The following is a 21,866-nucleotide window of genomic DNA, read 5'->3' as shown; positions in this document are numbered from 1 at the left end:
AAAAGCAAATCCTCCCTCAAAAGAGAGAAGAAAAACCCAGTTTTTTGAAGGAGCCAAATCCTCATAAAGAAGAAGAAAAACCTTGTCTAACGAGAGATAAATGTTCCTCCTAGAAGAGGAATAGTTATTATAAACCTAAAACAAGAGAGATAAATCACACAAAAATAACGATTAGGGCTTTTCACAGGTAAACCCGATGGAAGCCCCTCCAAACAACTATGGAGGTTAGGGTTTTAGAGAGAGAAGTGGTAATCTTAAGTTATTGATATTAAGTCACTTATAATATTAATAATTTTTTTTAATTAAATCTATAACTATTGTTAAGTATTTTTATATTTTTAACAATTTAAAAAATATACTTGTAATTTAAATATTTTTTAACAATTCAAAAATAAAAACCCCAACCACCCTATCCACCCAACCCCCCTTTGATCTCCCCTACCAGCAGTGCCCTATCCCGCCGGCTCCCAACACCATCATGTGGGAATAAAGGAAGGAAATCAAAGTTTGACTGTGGCATTTAGCCCCGATTAGGCGAGCAAAGCTTGATCGAGCGTGAGAATGAGCTATTGTGAGCTTGCAGTTGGCCTAATAGGGCGAGCTCTGTTCGGGCGGTTGCGAGAATGAGTTCCAGCTCATTGTCTCCTTGCCCGATCGGGCGAGCTTTGCCCAATTGGGCGCGTGCTCGTGGTTGGTTGACGCTTTAAATTTTGTCCGTTGGTCTCTTAACTTCTTTCTTGTAATTAACCTTCCATTTGCTCCCAATTAATGGGATGTTTAAAGAAGGTGGTTAACTCCTCTTAATAATTTTTTCAGGCATTGTCTTTTTGGATTCTCCAACGTAACCTTTGGTGTTAGTGCTCAGTGTACTTATTTTTGCTGTTGTTATGTACCTAGGGCTATAACTGCTAGAGCCCATGACCTGGCTGTGAAAGCTAGGAAAGGGGCGCGAGTGGTCTCTGGTGTTTTGAAACTACCTTGTTTCACAGCTGTCAAAAAAAAAAAAAACAAAAAAAAAAACACGTAACCTTTGGTGTTATCCTTGTTTGATTATATATTCCATGGTTGTAAAAATCAGTTGACATTTTTCTTAATATATACACAAGATTACATCCAAATACATTAAGCTAAACATGTTCCTCTCTTTTGACATAAGATTATATGACTCTAACCTCTCACCCAAAAGTGTTTTTGTGTGAGAGTGGTGTGAGAACCATAGGGAACATGACTACAAATACAATTAAGTACCATTTTTGTGTCGGAATTTCATTTTCAGTTAGTGATTTACATCACGACACACCATATTTGTTGTGTTGATTATAAGATCAATTGATCAACATATCAATCTTATTGTTTATTCCTCACTCGTAGTCTTGAAAACATCTTATTTTACAACAATTTAATTGAAAACGAAATTATTAATTTTTAATGGCTACTCAATGGGTATTGGTCGAAAGATTGTATGGTATAAAGAAAAATAATTTTTTGGGGAAAATTTTTTGTTCACGTTTTTCTAGGAGCAATCCTGAAGATGGCCCCTGATCGCTCGAAAGTCAAATTTTGTGAGTTTGGCTGAAATTTTGGGAGCTTATTCGGAACATATAAATCTTATTTTGAATTAATTTACTTTTCAATAAACTATCATCTACAAACGCAATGTTTTATTCCATTTAACTCATCTGCTTCACATAAGTGACCAAACCAATGCACTTAAAGAAACAAAGAGATTAATAATCCCTAGTCAAAGCGCGTCGATACTCAAACCTTTTTTTTCTTCTTAGATCTTCTATATCTTCTTTCTCTCTCCAAATCACAAGTTTCCAATTGTAGTTTTTATTTTGATTTTTTTTTGGGTAATTTTACACAATTATAATTCGGGGTAATTTTGTTTTGGTATAATCTCACTATTTTTTTTGAGTAATTTTATACAATTATGAATTCTGGGTAATTTTATTTTGATATAATCTCACTATTTTCAAGGTAATTTTAATACAATTATACATTCCCAAGTATTTTTTACTTCATGTTCTAATTTCAGGGAATATCTCATTATCCAACCTCAAAAACTAATTTGCGATCGGACCCAGAAAACAACAAAAAGAACCGCCAATAGCAATTTGGTTCTTCAAATACAACAACTACCAAAAATTGCGATTGTAATGTAAAGTAAATCCGCTATCATCAATTGTGGTTTTACACTTAAAAATACGTGGACACCGTTTAGGAATAAGTTTTTTAACAACACAAAAAAGAAATTATTATTATTTTTTTTTTGAAACAAAGTAGGAATTAATTTTGATTTAAACAAATTCTATAAAAATCGTTCAAATAAATTAAAACGAATAAAAATAAAAAATTACTTAAGCAAACATCATCTTACCAAAAACCTAGATCTGTCCTCGTTCTCTCTCTTTCAGTTTCCTATTCAGCGCAACCCACTTTCTCCATTAACGCGACTTCTGATACTTCTATCTTCCATTGGAGCAGCTTCTGAGGTACTCGTAACATTTTGCTCTCATTTTGCAATCATCGAATTTCAATTTCATAATCTAGAATTTTTCGTTGATTTAATTCTCAGTATACTCAATTTAGGGTTCTTCTAAACTCAATTATTGAACTATTGGAGTTATGATTACTAAATTCTAATTTGTTGCTTGAAAAAAAAAAGAGCATAATTTGGTATTTGAATCAAATTTTTCGGATGAAACTATAAAATTGGACCTTTTCTCCCTAAAATTATGAGACTAATTTGATAATTGAATCATATTTGGTTATTTGTTGGATTCATTTTGCTGCAATTAGTTCGTATTTTCAGTATTCCTGATATTCTTTATTGAAAGTTATTTTCTTGTTCTTGAGGTATAGTGGAATCTTCTATGGATCCTACATCGACTCAAGTCGATGGGGAAGACCCGGAGAATGGAAAGAAAAATGGGCTAATCGGCAAGCCTGGTAAGAATTTCAAATTCTCTAAGTGAAGTGTGTCTGAATTTTACTATTTAAAACCTTATAAGCAAGGTAAGTTATGGCGTAAAAGTAAGAAATGCGGTTAATCGAATTTTGCTGATAGCAAGTGTGTTGCTAGTAATTTGCTTCGTCTTTTTTCTAGTTGATTAGAGGAAAGATATTGGGATGTATGCTAGATGCTATTGTAGGCAAATGCTGCTGGTCTGCATTTGATTTTGATGGGTTTCGTTAATTACTAGATACTGCTATGAAGCATGGGTTGCCAGTGTGAAATGCTAAAGGTAAATGGGTCAGGAATGCATTTTTACCCCATTCATAGTTAACCTCTAGATACTTACATCGCCTTGGTAAAGCCGATATCTCTTTCACTTGTAAAGTGTCACTCAAATTTATACACTACTATACACAATAATTATCAATATACCTCATATCGGCTAAAACACTTTTAACATTACATGCTTCATGCTTTTTATTGACTGACTTTTGCACTATTAAAATATTAGTGACCAATTTTCTTATTTTTTCCCACGTCACATCTTAATCACCTCTTTTATTTGACACATTTTCTTGGGTGATAAAATGTATGGTGGTTATCAATTATTTTAATGAAAAACTAGGCAAGGTGAAAGATATGTGGGAAGAGAAAAGTATTAAGTAGTCAAAGTTGTGCATCCACTAGCATGAAAGTCTATATGTTGCAATTGCTGTGCAACAAAAAGAGTTGTCCTTGGTCCATTACACCATTTATATTAGCTGTCAATGACAAAGTAATTACAATAACTTCAAGATGAAGAATAACATTCCATTTCCAATCTAAAATATTACCTATAATGATCGAACTTGGCAACTAGCTTCATTGTACTCATTTATGATGGCCAAAGTGCAAACATGAAAGATGGGTTAGAATGTGAAGGAAGAAGATAGACAACTATTTTCACATAGAATCAAACTTAGCCTTTTATAAGTGATCAAGAGTCTTTCTTTAGTAATGTACCATCAATTACAGCTTGATATGGTTGATTTACTATTTCATCTATATATAGTGTTAATCCAATAACATGTTTAATTAGGCCAAAACACTAGAAATATTACTTGTATTGTTAGAGATAAGTTTGGTTCCTATATGGGAGGTAGTTGCTTTTTTTTTTTTGGGTACTTTAAGCATAATATTATCGGTGAGAGAAGGTTTATTGTCCAGCAAAGAATATGATAATGGCCAATATATAGCCATCAAGTTTTCACATTCCTTTTTCTCCTTGTTGATCCTTCATTGCCATTGCTTTATCTTTCTCCATTCCATAAGATATAAGTTTAGTTAAAAAAGCTTAAATTGCATCGAGGCACACTAGGCGGCAATGGTGTGCATCTTTCATAGTCTAGGTGCACATCATTTTTGTAAAATGTTTTGTGTTATTGAATTTTCCGATTAATAGAATATAGATCTGAGCTAAAAGAAGGGGAGGGAGGTTCCATGTGACTATCCTAGTAAATATCTAACTACTTTGCGGGGCGTACTTCTACATTGTATAGTAGGAAAAAAAAAATAAAAAATCTAAAGCCATCCTCAAAGTCTCCTTATTGAAAAAGATTAAAGGATGATAAAAGAGGGTTAAAGAAGAAATTAAGATCAAAGAGAGAGAAAGATGAAATTTACCTAAATGCTTGTTGTTAGATGGCCATTGGAGCTATGGTGGCAAAGATGATTGAAGATGGCCAATAGATATCTATTTAGGAATTTTCTAAATTGATGAAAATTAATTTAATAAAATTAGGGTTTTTGATTTACAAGTCTCTCTTTGAGGTAATTTCGAGAAAATTCCATTGTTTTATAGTATTGGCTCATCATCCTTAAAAGAGTGCACTTTAAGTGCTTTCTCATCACGAAGTTAAACTCTTCGCATTGGTTGCCTAAAGCGTTTTCACTTGCTATTGGGATCATGTAGTGCCTAAGTTGTTTTTATTACTTAGGATATAAGCAAGCTCCTTAGAATGGTGATAAGGGTTTCCCTAGTATAATAACGAGTACAATTATGTGGAAGAACATACATATAGACACTAATAATTCATATCCTTAAATTAGCAAAATTAATTATTCAGACTCTAACTTGGAGTTACTAAAGCTGGTTTGCACAAAGATGGGTACGGGGATCAATGTTTGAAAAAGAGCGCATGAATGCCTTAAAGGCACACAACATTTTTTTTTTCGCATAAAAATTATTGACTAGTGCTTGAATGCCTTAAGGGAAGTCCATAGCGCCTTGGTGTACCTTTTTACACATTGATAGGGACAGATTGGGCACAAGGACGAAAAACAACAATTTTCAAAATTCTAGGGTATGTGTACGACATGGAAAAAGAAAAATTATACTTTGTAAAAATTCAAAAATAAAATAAAGAGAAAAAAAATTCAAAATTATATTTCTTAAATACTCCCTCTATTGTACTCCCTCCGTCCCTTAATTACATTCTTACTTTCCTTTTTGAGTGTTTTAAAATTACATTCCTACTTTCCCTTTTTAGTAAGTGATTTTTTACAAAATATCCCTAAATTATGCCTAAATAGTTGTGATATCGCATTACTTTTAATAATTTTTCTATTTTGCAATTAATGGTTGCTCAGAAACCGTAATTTTTTCACTTATTACATTCTAAATAAATGTGCAGTACTATAATTCAATATGATTGGTCCTTTTATTTTTCATAAACAAATGTAATTGGTCTTTTTTCTTTTGAAATTATTAATGACATGTGATTTATTTAATATCATTCTATCTTTGTTTTATTCAAAGACAGCAATACATGTCTTAAAATTTCCATAGTACTTTCTAATTATGGGTTTTAAGGTTAATCCAAGCTCCTTAATTCCCGTGTAAATTTAGAAATAGGAATGTAAATAAGGGACGGAGGGAGTAGAGTAATTTGCACGTTTGTTGCGATTCTTTTTTTTTTTGTTTTTTTTACTATTTATTTATTAACTTTGATCATAATTATTTAGTAACGTATTAAAAACAATTTTTTTATCATGAAATTTATTAAAATAAAGGTTCATAATATCTCCTCTTTTTCTGTTACTTTCGTTTTTGAAAGTTGGCTCTATTTTAGTTCAGTAAAAATTTTAATTCGGTAAAAATAAGTGCAATTAAATCAGTAACTATAAAGAAAGAATAATAATGAGTTATTAAAAATAGTTTCTCTTTAGCCAAAAAAAAAAAAAAAAAAAATCCAGTTAGGTAAAATAATTTGAATTAAGTAATAACAATTCAGTAAAATTAATTCAGTTCAACAAAATTAAGCCTAAGAGAACAAGGCTTTACTATTTATGTGATCAAAATTAAAACAATTTCGACCACTTTTAATGATTTAGGCCTTGTTCACCGAACTAAATTTCTTTCGAATGAAATGAAATTATTTTTATTGAATTAAAATTGTTTTTTCTGAATTGAAATTATTTTTGCTAAGTTAAATTATTTTACTGAATTAAAATTTATTTTACTAAACTAAAATTATTTTTATTGGAGTGGAATTATTTTATTTGATTCTCAATTATATTTCTTCTTTAAAGTAAATTATTTTTACTAAACCGACATTATTTTAACCTAACTAACATTATTTTTACCAAACTTTAACTTATTTTTACCAAACAAAAATTATTTTTGCTAAATGCTCCCGTCGTTACAATTTGTTAGCCCCATATACTATTTTGGGCATTTCTAAAAGATCTACCCATATTGAGTGTATTCCACTTTTAACTTATATTAAATTTTGATTGGTTTATTTAATTGATTGTGAATTGATGACTTGACTATTATGCAAAGAAATTATTCCCTTGGATTATGCAATTATGTTTGACGGTTTCCTAAAAACTCAAAATAATTTAAATAAGGCAAAACTACTTATGAATTGTTTTTGACTTTAATGTTACATTCCAAATATTCTTGTTTTATTTTTTATTTTTTTTTATTTTATGTGATGTGATTGATTCCATATGGGACTATCATATTGTTATTATTTATATAAGGTGAAGTGCACGGGGCATTATTAAAAAGAATTAAATAAGCATGCGGGATCTTATTAGATTCGCCTTAGCTTTAATTGTCCAAATATCAGCCTTATAATTTCCACTTACACTAAGCTAAAAAAATATTAATGGTCAAAGATGTAAATTGGAGATCGTGCAAATGCAAATGAACTGAAATATATTAGCATGTGGGGTCTAAGTGTTGCAAATATTTTGAAACTAAGGAAGTATCTCTTAGGACAACCTAGGGTATTGGCATGTGTGTCAAATTTGACTATGTCAAATTAATCTCAACATGAAATTTAAGTTTTACTAAAACTAATAATTTTTTTCTCAAAAAGTTAGACAAACTCTTATCACGTGACTTGTGAAATATAGGGTGGATGATTTGGTTCATGTAAGCTATGTAAAATAATATGGAGAGAAAAAATGAATAAAAAAAAATAAAATAAAATTCAATCATCCATATGTCCCTAAGAAAAGTCTTGCATACTAGACGATACATGAGAGAAGAAGATAGAACATTAAAAGATGAAACAAGTCAATCATTGATGTTTTATATCCTTTACCACATCTCCCTTCACCTCTTCCCTGCCATTGCTCCTACTAAATTTGATTTTCTCTCTTTTTCTTTCCTTGTCCCATTTGAAAATTCAAGATACATACTCTAGGCATCTCCGTCCTTGAATTGTCAGGTACATGAAACGTCCTTCCATTTGTCCCTCGTGCAATGTATAACATGGACACCTTATCAAGAATGATTAAAATCATTGTAGATTAATACTATAATTACTAGATGATATAGATCCTACACACGTTCTTTCTTAAGCCTAATATATATTTTTTGAGCTGCATTTTCTCATAAACTATTTGGAAAAAGATTTTGAATGCAGTTAATTTTAATGACTTAGTGATGGTAAACAATTTAATTCCCAATTTCCCCCCCTATTTTCAAGGGACTTCTCCAATTCTCCAAAATAAAATTCAGATTCTAAATAATTCAAAGATAATAACGCACAAAAAATTTCTAAATTAACATAGGCATTGTGTCTTTTCTCTTGGTGTCAAGTTTTGGCTTTCCCATGACAGATCTGTCATGGAATCATATCTTTAATTGCTGGCCCATTCAAGCTATTGAAGATTTGAACAATTTTGAATAGAATATAGTTTATTGAGGGAACTCCGCCAGTGGGTTTCCCGCTGCCAGTCCCAAGCCTGGATAAAGGAGGAGGGTTACGGTAGGCCAGTGACAACCAGTATAAAACTTCGTCACATCCCATGACATGAGCCAAACAGATATTTTCGTGGGGGCGTTCCCTACTCAGCGACGCGCTGCACTTCCTAGACCCGGGTGTAGTGATAAGTATGCAAGGGTTGCTAGGTCGTCGCCCAGAAGCGACGCGCCACATTGCCCGAGTGTGGTGTCAAATGAGCAAGGGCGTGCCATTGGGGCGTTCCCTACTGAGCGACGCGCTGCACTTCCCAGACCCGGGTGCAGTGATAAGTATGTAAGGGTTGCTAGGTCGTCGCCCAGAAGCGACGCGCCATATTGCCCAATTGTGGTGTCAAATAATCAAGGACTTGGAGTTGGGATCAGGAGGGAGCGTGGGAGAAAAGAATTTAGTTTGCGGATTGGTTCTTGGAATGTGGGGTCTCTTACGGGAAAATCAGCAGAATTGGTAGAAGTAATGAAAAGACGACGCGTGAACATCATGTGCCTCCAAGAGACAAGATGGACAGGAGAAGGAGCTCGAGGCTTGGTTTTGGGGTATAAGGTATGGTATGTTGGGCAAGAAACGAGCCACAAAACAAGGAATGGTGGAGCTAGGAACGGAGTTGGTGTGGTTCTCGATGAGAGGTTGGCAAAAGAGGTGATCGAGGTCTATCGGAAGAACGATAGGTTGATAAGGCTGAAGTTGCTATGTGGCAAGGAGATTGTGAATGTTATCAGTGCTTATGCTCCCCAAGTGGGTTTAGATGCAGAAGAGAAACGACAATTTTGGGAGGACCTAGACGAGGTGGTGCAGGGTGTCCACCACTCAGAGAAGTTATATATTGGAGGGGATCTAAATGGGCACGTTGGGGCGAGCCGAGATGGCTATGAGAGTGTCCATGGAGGCTTTGGGTATGGGCAGAGGGACGCCGGTGGTGAAGCTATTATGGATTTTGCCCAATCATATGATTTAATTTTGGCTAATACTTGGTTTAAGAAGAGGGATTCACACTTGATAACTTTTCGGAATGGAGCAAATGCAACTCAAATAGACTTCCTGCTCACAAGGAGCATAGATAGACAAAGTTGCATAAACTGTAAGGTTATCCCAGGGGAGAGTGTGGTCACCCAACACCGGCTATTGGTAATGACTATTCGTCTGAAAGAGAAGGCGAAGAAAAAAGTTAGACAAGAAGAACCAAGGATAAGATGGTGGACCCTAAGGGATGCAAAAGCTAAGGTTTTTACAGAAAAGGTAATTGAAGAAGCGGATTGGGATGGAGAGGTGGATCCGGACATGACCTGGTTACGAATGAAGAACTGTTTCCTAAGAGTGGCCAAAGAGGTCTTAGGGGAAGTAAGGGGAAGAACTTCGGTACAGAGAGATACTTCGTGGTGGAATGAAGAGGTGAAAGCAGTAATTAAGCAAAAAAGGGAATGCTATCAAGCCTTAGGAAAATGTAGGAGTGATGAAACCTTTGCAGCGTATAAGGAGGCTAAGAGTAAGGCAAAGGCAGCTGTTCGCCAAGCAAAAGAAAAGGCATATCAGGAGGTTTATGAAAAGCTTGATTCCAAGGAGGGAGAAAGGATCATTTATAAGATGGCAAAGAGAAGACAAGAGGCAAGGAAGGATATTGGCATGGTGAAGTGTGTCAAAGATAAGAACCAAATGGTCCTAGTGCAAGAGGAGGGCATCAAGGACAGGTGGAAGGGGTACTTCGATGAATTATTTAATGGAAGTAATGGAGTTGTGATAGGAGATACCTCTATGAGTGATGAAGAAATCAACATGGAGTATGTGCGAAGGATTAGGAGAGTAGAGGTGGAGATTGCACTGAGGAAGATGAAACCTAAGAAGGCGGTTGGCCCTGATGGGGTACCGATAGAGGTGTGGAGGTGTTTGGGTAAGATTGGTATTGATTGGTTAACAAACCTTTTCAACAAGATATGGACGGCTACAAGGATCCCACAAGATTGGAGGAAGAGCACCTTGGTCCCGGTTTATAAAAACAAAGGAGACGCTCAAGATTGTTCTAACTATCGAGGAATTAAGCTTATGAGCCATACTATGAAGTTGTGGGAAAGGGTGATTGAACAAAGGTTGAGGGCATGCACAAGCATTTCAGATAACCAATTTGGTTTTATGCCTGGGAGATCTACTATGGAGGCAATCCATTTGATAAGACAAATGATGGAGTTTTATAGGGTAAAGAAGAAAGATCTTCATATGGTCTTTATTGATTTAGAGAAGGCATATGACAAGGTGCCAAGAGAGATACTTTGGTGGGCAATGTTGAAGAAAGGTATCCCACGAAGGTATGTAGACCTAGTTAAGGATATGTATCGGGATGTGTCAACAAATGTGAGGACATGCGGAGGGTTGACAAAAGATTTCCCTATTACAATCGGATTGCATCAAGGGTCTGCATTAAGCCCTTTTCTTTTTGCAACGGTTCTAGACGAATTAACTAGACCAATTCAAGATGAGGTTCCATGGTGTATGCTGTTCGCAGATGATATCGTTTTGGTGGATGAGACTAAGGATGGGGTTAATGTCAAGTTGGAGCAATGGAGGCAAAGGTTGGAATCTAGAGGGTTTAAGCTAAGTCGGAGTAAGACTGAATATTTGGTATGTCGTTTTGGCACTCAGAGGGGGACAAGCAATGAAGTGGTGAGTTTGGATGGAAAGGATTTGACCATGAGTGAATGTTTTAAGTACCTAGGGTCGATCATCCAGAAGAATGGTGACATTGATCAAGACGTGACCCACAGGATTAAGTCAGGGTGGCTTAAATGGAGAGCGGCCACGGGAGTGCTATGCGACCGCAACATTCCCTTAAAGTTGAAGGGAAAATTCTACAGGACTGCCATAAGACCAGTGTTGCTCTATGGTACAGAATGTTGGGCTTCTAAGAAAGAGCATATTAAAAAGATGGAGGTTACGGAAATGCGCATGTTAAGGTGGATGTGTGGAAACACTTTAAGAGATAGAATCAGAAATGAGGTTATTCGCAAGAAAGTAGGTGTGGCGGGCATTGTAGATAAATTAAGGGAAAATCGTCTGCGTTGGTTTGGACATGTAAGACGGAGACCCGAGGGTGCACCGGTGCGAAGAGTGGAAGAGTGGGACCATGGAGGGATTAAACGAGGAAGAGGGAGACCAAAGATGACTTGGTTGGAAGGAGTGAGGAAGGATATGAAGTGCATGGATTTACGTGAGGATGAAGTTTTGGATCGTAAGGGATGGAGGAGAAAGATTTATGTTGATGACTACACGGAATAATCAAATTTGGTTCATGTTAGCCGACCCCACTTTTGGGATTAAGGCTTTGATTGATTGATTGATAGTTTATTGAGGGCTAAAAACCCAATGGACCATTAAAGGATAAATGGATAAAGTCCATTCAAGCTGTTGCACAATTTTGAATGGAATATAGTTTACCATGGACCATAGAAGGATAACTCTATAAATTAAATGCTAAATGGTGTATTATAAATGATGCAAGCTGTAGTTATTAGTAGTTGGGATTTGTGGTTTTGTCCATCTAATGTTGTGAGTGGTATTTAAGTTATAAGTAGGTATTGATTATTTATTTGATGTCATTTATGGACTAGACAATTTCTGAACATGCTTTTTACTTATGCAAACTTGATTAAGAGCTTTATGCATGATCAAAGTTGATGTTATATCTATGGCAATATGATCATTAAATTGGTTTTACATGTTATTTAATTTAAATTTATTGTTTTATGCAGGTCCTGGATTGTTTGACGCATCGCAGTATGAATTTTTCGGCAATGATATTGTTGAAGAAGTGGAATTGGGAGGGCTTGAAGATGAGGAGGATATTCCTATAGCTGGAATTGAAGATGATTATCAAATCGACCATGAAGAGGTGTATATTCTTCGATTGTATATGTGACTTTGTTTGAAATCTGTGTTTTTGTTTAGATTCTATTAATTTAACTGTCCTATTGCTTTCTCTCACATTTAATCATTTGCAATATTCTTGTCTATCTGGTAGTCATTTTGATGTTTGTAGGGATTGTTAAATCGATGAGCAGCCCTCCAAATTGATGTAGGTCATGTAGCATATAACCTCATTTTTTTCTTTTGAAACTTTTTACGCTTGTTGCATGCATGGAAATAAAGCACTAAAAACTTCTAAAGCTTGTTGCATGCATGGAAATAAAGCACTAAAAGAAAGTGTGTGAATTTCGGGCAACAAATGGGGAAATGATTGGCCACTACCCATCAGGCCATCAATACAAGTGGGCAGGTTGTGTGAGTTCTCTTTATAAAAAAAAAAAAAAAAAAAAAAATTGTAATTAGGCTGGTTGTAGTGAGCTAAATGAGAGTATAATTCTCTATTTGTGGTGTACTAACATAAATGATTAGCTGATGTGCACTCGTTAATTTTTAGTCTTACAATGTGAAGAGTCCATGGATATTATTGTTGGCATTGCTGTTTTGTTTGCATTATTTTACTATATTGTTGCTGCATTAAAAATTAAAATTACCTTGTCAAATGCAAAATTATAGGGCATTATATATGATAAATGCAATGCTATTTGCCAATATGCATCATTAATTCATTATTGCAATCTGAACTAATTTTAATTGATTTTATTATTATTATTATTATTATTATTATTATTATTATTATTATTATTATTATTATTATTATTATTATTATTATTATTATTATTAATGTGGTAAAGTAATTAAGGCCTTACATTGTGAATAATATCTTTAAACTCTTGAAAAAAAAAAAAATTTGGAGACAAATTTTGTGTAATATTTTCTCATAGTAGAACTTAGTAGTCATTTGAACTGTATTTTTCCTCCGAAATTGTGTAAATTCTTTTCATTATCCCGATGTGTTTCCTTCTGCTCAATAGAATAAGCTAGGTGGTGAAGCGTTAATTCTAAATGTAATGAATAAAAGTAGTTTATTGCCATTTGTGTTAAACCTTTAATGCAATAAAAAATAATAATTATTTTTAGTTGACACCTTTCTATTATCACGTTTGCCAACGCATGTTTTAACACTAAATATCTCTAATCATCAACATTGTAAAATTATAAAAGTAGATATTTACTACCTCCGGTCCAAATTACTCGCAACTTTGGGGTATTTGTGAGATATAAAATATTCCAAAGTTGCGAGTAATTTGACCGGAGGTAGTATAAAATATACATCGGGAAGATTAAAAAAAGATCCCACATGACTATATTTTATCGTATCTATAAGTCACAAAAGTGAGTCAAAGTGTAGTGTGTGAATAGTGTAAAAGTCAAACGGAGGTAGTATTAAAAAAAAGAAAAGATCTGTTTTTCAATTTGTTTAGAAAGTACTCCATATATGATAATGTGTTTGGCTTCAAGTTGAATGTGAATAGATGTGTTCTGTTAAATGTAAACTGCATGTAGTGATTTTGTTAAGCGATAGTTTTATTTCATAATTAGTAATAGTACCTGCTTATTAGAGAATATTCGGTCACAATATATTTTTGATGAATTGGAGAGGTCCTATGTTTTATTTCTTTGAGTAAACTGTAATTGTATCGAAGACGGTAATCCCCACAAAGTTTCAAGCCTTGATCAATATTCTAGAGCATTATCTTCGGTTTCTTGATCTTTAAAGCTGAGATAGTTGTTGATATTCTCATATTCAGTCATCATGTTAAATTATGGATTTAAAATATTGAAAGTAGTGAGTATGCTCATTAAAAAAAAAAAAAAAAGAAAAAAAAAAAATGAATATTTAATCCTTCCCCCGTTTCCATGTTATTGCAACAATTAATATCAGACCATCTCCATTGGTGAAACTCAACTTTGAGTATTGAAATACAAAATGAGTTGTTTTTTTTACCTTTAATGGTGATACCTAATCTACTTCTCAGTTTAGCAACTCATGTGAAATCTAATTTCCCAATGGTGAGACTATCTAAAGTATACTAATGTCACTTTTAATTTATGGCCCACCAAATCCGTATTATAAGTTTTTCAAAAAATAAATATAAAACTAAAACTTAAATAAATTACAAATATATTATAATTATAATATGATAATGGGCCTACACTTTTGTCAAATTCTTTGCAAAAAATTCTCTCTCCTAAAAAAACTCCTTCAAGTCTCACCATTGGAGATGGTCTTATGGGAAGTTTCACAAATATTGCAACATTTCCTTATTTGTACATGGTTTCTTTTCTATCTCACTCCTAATCTTAAAATCTTTGCAATATCCCATGTTGCAATATTAAGGGAACGGTGGAAGTATTTTATTTCTTTCTTGAAAACAGACCAAATGATGTTACTGTATACGCTACTGAATTTAACTCAGCACACTTTTGACTTAATTAATATCTAGAATTTTTTTATCCCAAACTAAATTCCCATTTTAAATTTTGAATAGTCTTTCATTTGAATTTTTGCTGTATATAATTGCATTCTGCATATTAAGTGTGCTCTAATCATGGTATTGTTCAAGCAGCATCTGATTTGAATATTAATATCTATATCTATTGGAATTTTACTCTGCAGGTTGATGGCATTGGATCTTTTTCTGATATTGATGATCTGGCTGGTGCTTTTACAAAGGTCAGTTAGTTAGATAGGCTTTATCTATTGACTTTATTACTATCGGTGAATATATGTGAAAGTGCCAATCTAGTTTGTGTGAATTGTACCCCACTTTTCCCTTTGTTTTCTTAATTTCCCAAAAATGCTGAAAGAGCATTGTGTCGACTGATCACTTAGTTTTGTATCTCTCTAATTGTAGGGAGTTCCTTAGATTGTACTCATGTGACAAGCAAACTCTGTAAATTGGAGAAATATTTCTACAAAGTTGATTGAACTGCATCTGATTGTCGTAGAAGCAAGTATTGATTTGTCTCTGATTTTTAATTATAGATTTTATTTTCTGTAAGCTCATCTGATCAGTGATCACTTAAGTGCAAAGTGGTTTGTTTCTAATTCTTAATTATATAACTCCTGATTTTTCTAAGTGCCCCATTGACACTTGTTGCACTATTCATTGGACTCACTTTGACTTATGTTTGTAAATTATATCTACATCAGAAAAAATATAGTCTTGTGGGTACTTATTGAATCATCTCAATGAATATATTTTAAATATTGAATTGTTGTAATTTATACTTACTGAAAATTAAAGATATTATTGGTCAAAATTCTGCATCGGCATGTGTGCCAAGCTCCAATGGGGAGTGCTTGTTTTCTCAAGGTTCATCTGATCACTTAAGCGCAAGCCTGATAATGGGCTTTCAGGAGCTATACTTATTTATAGATGTCTTTCATGGTTCTCTCTATCCCTTTTTTGTTTCTGTCTCCATTAGGTTTTCAGGACTATTGTGATTTCATGCAACTTATTAAAATGAAATTGGGGCTTGTTTGGTCACTGGTAACAATGGAGGTGATGAATCTATATATAGCTTTGTAAGAAAGTTCCTTGCCAATGCAAATGGTAATACTCCAGTACCCCAAGTATCTCTTTTTGTACGACAAATTTTCATCACCATGCAATTCCATTGCATGGGAAGCTAATAGAAAGTTGTGAAAAATAATATTTGTTTGGTGATGGTATTGTGATACCATGAACATTGTAATTGGGCGTTCTTTGCAAAGTTGTATTTATATTCATTCCCAATAGCTCGATATATTACCTCTTTTTAAACGGGCCAATAGTAGTGTAGGCTCCCTACCAACATACTTGTGCTGCAAATGTTGTGGTTTTTACTTCATGGTAATCATTTGGTGAAATTCAGAAGTTAATAACCTTTCTTGAGGGACCATGTGGAAGTCAAGTAGTGAAGTACTCCATATATGATTATTCCCCAGTGCACAAGGTTCCTGCTACATAGTGCAGGTCTGGGGAAGGTCCAAATGTATGCAGCTTTACCCTTGTTTTCATTAAGAGGCTGTTTCCTTGTGTTGAACCCATGACCTAGCAGATAGCAAGTACACACTTAATAATGTGTACGACCTGTGATCATTCTTGAGGGACCATGTGGAAGTCAATTATGTGTTTAAAATCCCTTGTTAGTGTGAAACCTTGTGCTTTTTCTTTGGTCTTGTCATTATTTCTGTGCTCTTTCCCTCCCAAATGTTTCTAAATGTATTAACAGAGGACTTTTTGAGTGAGATTGGACTTTCAGTGCTAGTTTTGCCTAAACCGATTGGTGCTTTTCATGCCTCTATTGTTTGTTTACTGCGTTTAATGTTTGTTTAAGAGCTTATGTTGGTACAATTTTATTTTTATGCAGCTAAACAGGACAGTCAGTGAACCAAGAACTGGCTTCATTGGTGATATGGGGTCCAGAGAGAGTGAGTATAATCATATATCTCATAAATTTGCTACATTAAGTGTGACTATTGAACTCTTTCCTTGCTTTTCATTATCTTGGGATTTGAATGCTTACTGGAGTTCCTTGTCAGTTGATAGACCATGGCCTACTTATTGTGTAAAATCAAGCTTCTGTAGTTTAGCTAATGGTATAGTGATTTAGTTCAATCATCCAAAATAGTGAATTTTTCCAGACTTCCTTAATACTGTGGAAGACTGAGCCATTTTGGTTATTTATTGACCTCGAAGTTTGGACGAAGGTGTATGTGTTATAATTATTTATGCTTAAGCTTAGTTCGTATTTTGTTTAGTACAAAATTTTCTTGCTGTTTTGTAGGAGTATGTTTGATTTTTGGACTGATAAGATCAGGGACGAATGATGTGCAACTGAAGGTCCTGATACTTTACATGAGCATGATAGCTGTATTTGTTGCATGGAAGGTCTTTTAGATGGAAAAGGAATATTGAGCCAGAAAATGTTTTTAAAATGGAATTTATCCAAGAGTTGCCACAACTCCATTTACTTGTATTATTTGTTTCTGAGATTTCTTGCATATGATCCTTAATAAAGTTCAGAGGATATAGTATCTGTTGTAGAATCCTGGTCACTTGTACGGTGACTTTTGACTATTGTTGTCTTTCTTGGCTCTAGAAATAAATTGTTAAAAATTATAAATTTGCTTTGTCTCCTTTCCTCTATCTGCAAAAATCATCCTTTGTGGCTTGATCTGCTTTCGTTGGTCCAGAATATACGCAGCATTAAAATTTCATTGAGCTCTCTCAAGTCTTGACCCATTTTGATTTTTTTAGGTTCTTCTGCAGCTGAGTGGTCACAGGATATTGACTATTCAGCCTGGTATAATCAGCATGAATATCATCCAGAAGGTGTACCTGAAAGCAAAAAGTGGTCTTCACAACCATATGGCTCCTCTGTTCGTGCTGCAGAGTCTAATTCATTGCACAGAACGTCATCATATCCTGAGCCCCCGCCTCAGCTTCTTCCTCAACGACATCAAAATTTCTCTAGTGAACCAATTCCCATGCCTAGGTCTTCCTTCCCCTCCTATCCTTCTTCTGGGACCAGGCCACAGATGCTTCCACCAAACCACCATCCACAGCATACAAACAATCCATACCTTTCTGGTGGACCACAGATGACACTGCATTCACAAACATCCTTTTCTGGTCCCATGTCTGGTTTACCTCATGGTTCCCATCTTGCTTCAAATCTGCCTCACTTCTCCCCTCCAGGTCATTCTATGGATGGTCGCCCTCCTGGACAATGGTTAGATCGTGCCAACCTTGTGAACAACATGTTGCAACATCAATTACCACATCAGAATGGATTGATGCCTCAGATGATATCTCAGCAGCAGCAGCAGCAACAACAGCAGCAGCAGCAGCAGCAGCGACTGCACCATCCAGTTCCTCCGCCTTATGGTAATTTAACTGGGGTACATTCTCAACTTTATGGCCCCCGTATGTCTGCATCACCGCCCATGCTGAACAAATTTGATGCAATGATGGGGCTCCCTGATTTCAGAGATCAAAGACCTAAATCATCGCAGAGGAACAGACAAAATTTTCGGTACAACCAACAGGGTTTTGATTCAAATGGTCAGAGGAATGATGTTGGGTGGCCAGTATATAGGTCAAAGTATATGACATCAGATGAAATTGAGAATATTCTTAGAATGCAGTTGGCAGCGACACACAGCAATGACCCATATGTAGATGATTACTATCACCAAGCTTGTCTTTTCAAAAAATCTGCTAGTGCAAGGTTGAAACATCATTTTTGCCCCACTCAACTCAGAGATCTTCCTCCAAGAGCTCGTCCTACTGATGAGCCCCATCAATTTCTTCAAGTTGAGGCATTGGGAAGGATTCCTTTCTCTTCTATCCGCAGGCCAAAACCCCTTCTTGAAGTTGATCCTCTGAATTCAACTAGCTCTGGCAGTGGTGAACAAAAAGTTATTGATAAACCCCTAGAACAAGAACCTATGTTGGCTGCAAGAGTGACTATTGAGGATTGTCTTTGTCTTCTTCTTGATATTGATGATATAGACCGTTTCCTTCGATTTAATCAATTCCCAGATGGTGGTGGTGAACTGAGACAAAGGCGGCAAAGCCAGCTGGAAGGATTAGCAGCCTCATTACAGCTGGTAGATCCACTTGGTAAAGATGGTCAAGCTCCTAAGGATGATCTTGTATTCCTACGAATAGTTTCTCTCCCCAAGGGACGGAAGCTTCTTGCAAAGTTCCTAGGTATAATTTCCTCTGGAAGTGAGCTCCTCCGGATAGTTTGCATGGCCATTTTTCGTCACTTGAGATTCTTGTTTGGTACCCTTCCTTCTGATCCAGCCGCTGCTGAGGTGACTTCTTACCTTGGGAAGGTTATAGCTTTGCGTGTAAGTGAAATGGATCTTAATGGACTGGGTGCTTGTCTCGCTGCAGTTGTCTGTTCCTCAGAGCAACCTCCACTTCGGCCTATTGGGAGTTCTGCTGGAGATGGTGCCTCTGTTGTTGTAAAATCAGTTCTTGACAGAGCAGCTGAGTTACTTAGAGACGCCCATGAATTTTCCAATCCAGCCTTCTGGCAGGCATCATTTAATGAATTTTTCAATCTACTCTTGAAATATTGCTTGAACAAGTACGATAGCATTGTGCAGCCAATGCAAACGCAGGGATTGCCAAACATGACCACTGATGTGGCCAAGGCTATTAAGAAGGAAATGCCAGTTGAGCTGTTACGAGCAAGTCTTCCTCATACTAGTGAGCACCAACGGAAACTCTTGCTGGATCTTGCACATCGTTCCGTGCCGTTAGTTGGTTCTGGTGCTCATGGAGGCAGTGGTAGTTTTGATGGTTGAGAATTTGATGTCACATGAACTCTCGAGGCATCCATATGAATTAACAGGCATGTGATTTAAATGGTTTATTACAATGCAGAGTATTTCGATTCCTCGTGTTGCCAAAGTGGAAGAAACTGCTGGTAATCCATTTGAAGACCCCTGAAATTTGAACCTGTAAGACCAAGTTAGAAGTTTTTTGGTTGTCGATGGTCTTTGATGGAGCTTATTTTTTTTATGATGCTCTATAGTTAAAGTAGGATGTACAGGGTCCATAAGTGGGTCCCATGTTCCTGTGTTATTTGGTTTGAAGGAGCTGGGAGAATTTTGCATCACATTGAAGATCAAGTATGGCCGCCATCGGCTGTTCCATTTAGCTATTCATGCATTTAGCCCAAAGCCGTAGAGCTTTTGTAGTTTGGGAATTGAATCATATAATACGAAGTGGTTGCCTTGTAAGCCAGGGAAATTTTAAGATGGCAACGCGAAGATTATAATTGTCTTTATCTTTGCTTGTATGTAACAATAATAAACCAATGTTTTAGATTAATGTTGTTTTAATTTTTGGCCTCATTTCTTTAAGGCTTATTTTGCTGTATTTGTCCGTAACATAATTGATAGTTATGGCATTGTGGCCTCTTTTTTTGGAAAAAACATATTGAAGTTTTAGTGATTAAAAAGTCAAAATGACAAAAACCGGGAGGATAGTTGATAGCTCTAACCATTTTAGCTAAATGTGAAGTACATGTTAGTCAAATGGTATGTCGATTTAACATTTTCAAGTTTTCTTTAGAGACTATTCTCATGTTTCTTCTGTTGCAAAATAATTGACATATTTGACTTTTTTTTTTTTTTTTTCCAACTTTAACCCTTTATATTAACTGTTGTATGAGGTAACATGTTAATAATTTTTTTTTTTTTTTTTTTTTTTTTTGGGGGGGGGGGGGGGGTGGGGGGAACTTGTTGTATTAATTATTTAATATAAAGACGGTCAAAGCTGATAAAAAAAAAAGTCAAGTGTCTCAATTATTCTGGGATGAAATAAGAATATACGGAGTATGAAACACAAGCTTTGTATCGCTAATGGTGAAATTGATTCAACTACTTATTAATCCAATTCCAATTGATAATCAAGAATCAAATTTAAATTTCCATTTAAATCAATTTGTGGGAATGAATATCATGAACATAAGAACATATTAGGCTGTGGGTTTATTTATAATTAAAAAAACAAGATCATTTTGAGTGGTTATTTTCAACCTATCTAAATCCAGGGATGTGAGGTGATTAAAATTGTTTTGAATGTTTATGAGCGTGCTTCGGGGCAAAAAGTGAACTTTAACAAGACTACTGTTTCTTTTAGTGGGGGTGTCGAGGATGACAAGAGGAATGCGATTGCTTCGACTCTTGGGGTTCGAATGGTTAGTGTCCATGATCGTTATTTGGGTTTGCCCACTACGGTTGGGAGATCGAAGAAGGTTTTAACTAGAGGAGTCAAGGAAAAATTATGGAAAAAGCTTCAAGGGTGGAAAGGTATGTGTTTCAAAAGCGGGTAGGGAAATTTTGATAAAGGCAGTGGCCCAATCTATTCCCACATACGTGATGAGTGTTTGTAGACTACCTTCCTCTTTTTGTGATGAGATTCGATCTCTTGTTTCTCAATTTTGGTGGGGTAAAAAAAAGGGCGAAAGAAAGATCCATTGGCTTAGTTGGAAGAAGATTTGTAGACTGAAAGTTGAAAGGGGCCTTGGTTTTCGGGATCTCAAGATGTTTAATTGGGCGCTTCTAGGGAAACAAGCTTGGCGGCTTATGATGCAACCAAACTCATTACTCCATTGTGTGCTTAAAGCTAAATATTTTCCGAACTCGTCTTTTTTGGAAGCATCCTTGGGTTCCAATCCTAGCTATACTTGGCGAGGCATTCATGAAGCTAAGTGGGTTTTACAGAAGGGAGTTAGATGGAGAGTTGGGAACGGGCAAAATATTCGAGTTTGGGGTGATAAATGGATCCCTGGAACGCAAACTCACAAGGTCTTCTCTCCCTGCAGCCCGAGTTCTGAAGATATGTTGGTTGAGGAACTTATTAGCAGGGAGCATGGAGCTGAATGGAATGTTGAGAAGCTTCAAGCGACGTAGCTGCCTTTTGAGTGTACTCGTGTGCTTGCAATTCCATTGAGTGATAGGCTGCCTGAGGATATGCTTTGTTGGGACTTGGAAAAAGATGGAAAATACTCTGTCAGATCAGCTTATAAATTGATCTTTGGTGAAGCTTCTGATGGTGGCAACAGCTCGAGTGATCTTGCTATCCGCAAGATGTGGAATTTGATTTGGGGGGAACCTGTGCTTCCTCGAATCAAGACTTTCTTCTGGTGTGCGTGCCATGAAGCCCTTCCAACCAACAACAGCCTTAGTATTCGTGTCCCTTCAGTTGGTGTGAGATGCAGTTTGT

At 35.6% G+C, this 21,866-nt stretch overlaps 1 protein-coding gene across 2 annotated transcripts; it reads left to right on the top strand.

The window, feature by feature from the left end:
- Nucleotides 1–2,313: 2,313 nt before the first annotated feature.
- Nucleotides 2,314–19,990, top strand: LOC145639064 (protein PAT1 homolog). 2 transcript variants are annotated; one of them, XM_081690183.1, is made up of 6 exons: nucleotides 2,314–2,495; nucleotides 2,866–2,952; nucleotides 11,955–12,094; nucleotides 14,747–14,803; nucleotides 16,486–16,546; nucleotides 17,376–19,990. In XM_081690183.1, the coding sequence occupies exons 2-6, from the start codon at nucleotides 2,877–2,879 to the stop codon at nucleotides 19,436–19,438; spliced, it is 2,397 nt and encodes a 798-aa protein (XP_081546309.1). In that variant the 5' UTR covers nucleotides 2,314–2,495; nucleotides 2,866–2,876; the 3' UTR covers nucleotides 19,439–19,990. The 2 variants fall into 2 exon arrangements, with proteins under 2 accessions (XP_081546309.1, XP_081546310.1); XM_081690184.1 differs by having other exon boundaries at nucleotides 2,860–2,952.
- The last annotated feature ends 1,876 nt before the right edge of the window (nucleotides 19,991–21,866 follow it).

The sequence above is a fragment of the Chenopodium album genome, chromosome 7, assembly GCF_948465745.1.
Source record: "Chenopodium album chromosome 7, dcCheAlbu1.1, whole genome shotgun sequence".
Classification (NCBI taxonomy): domain Eukaryota; kingdom Viridiplantae; phylum Streptophyta; class Magnoliopsida; order Caryophyllales; family Amaranthaceae; genus Chenopodium; species Chenopodium album.
Note: the sequence above shows the minus strand (reverse complement) of the source record. Positions and strands in the feature narration are given on the sequence as shown.

Excerpts from the sequence above, each read along its gene's own strand:
- LOC145639064 (XM_081690183.1), top strand. The coding sequence starts at position 2,877 with ATGGATCCTACATCGACTCAAGTCGATGGGGAAGACCCGGAGAATGGA. Across the intron at positions 14,804-16,485 it reads TGGCTGGTGCTTTTACAAAG|CTAAACAGGACAGTCAGTGA; the intron begins GTCAGTTAGTTA and ends ATTTTTATGCAG. Across the intron at positions 16,547-17,375 it reads TGATATGGGGTCCAGAGAGA|GTTCTTCTGCAGCTGAGTGG; the intron begins GTGAGTATAATC and ends TGATTTTTTTAG.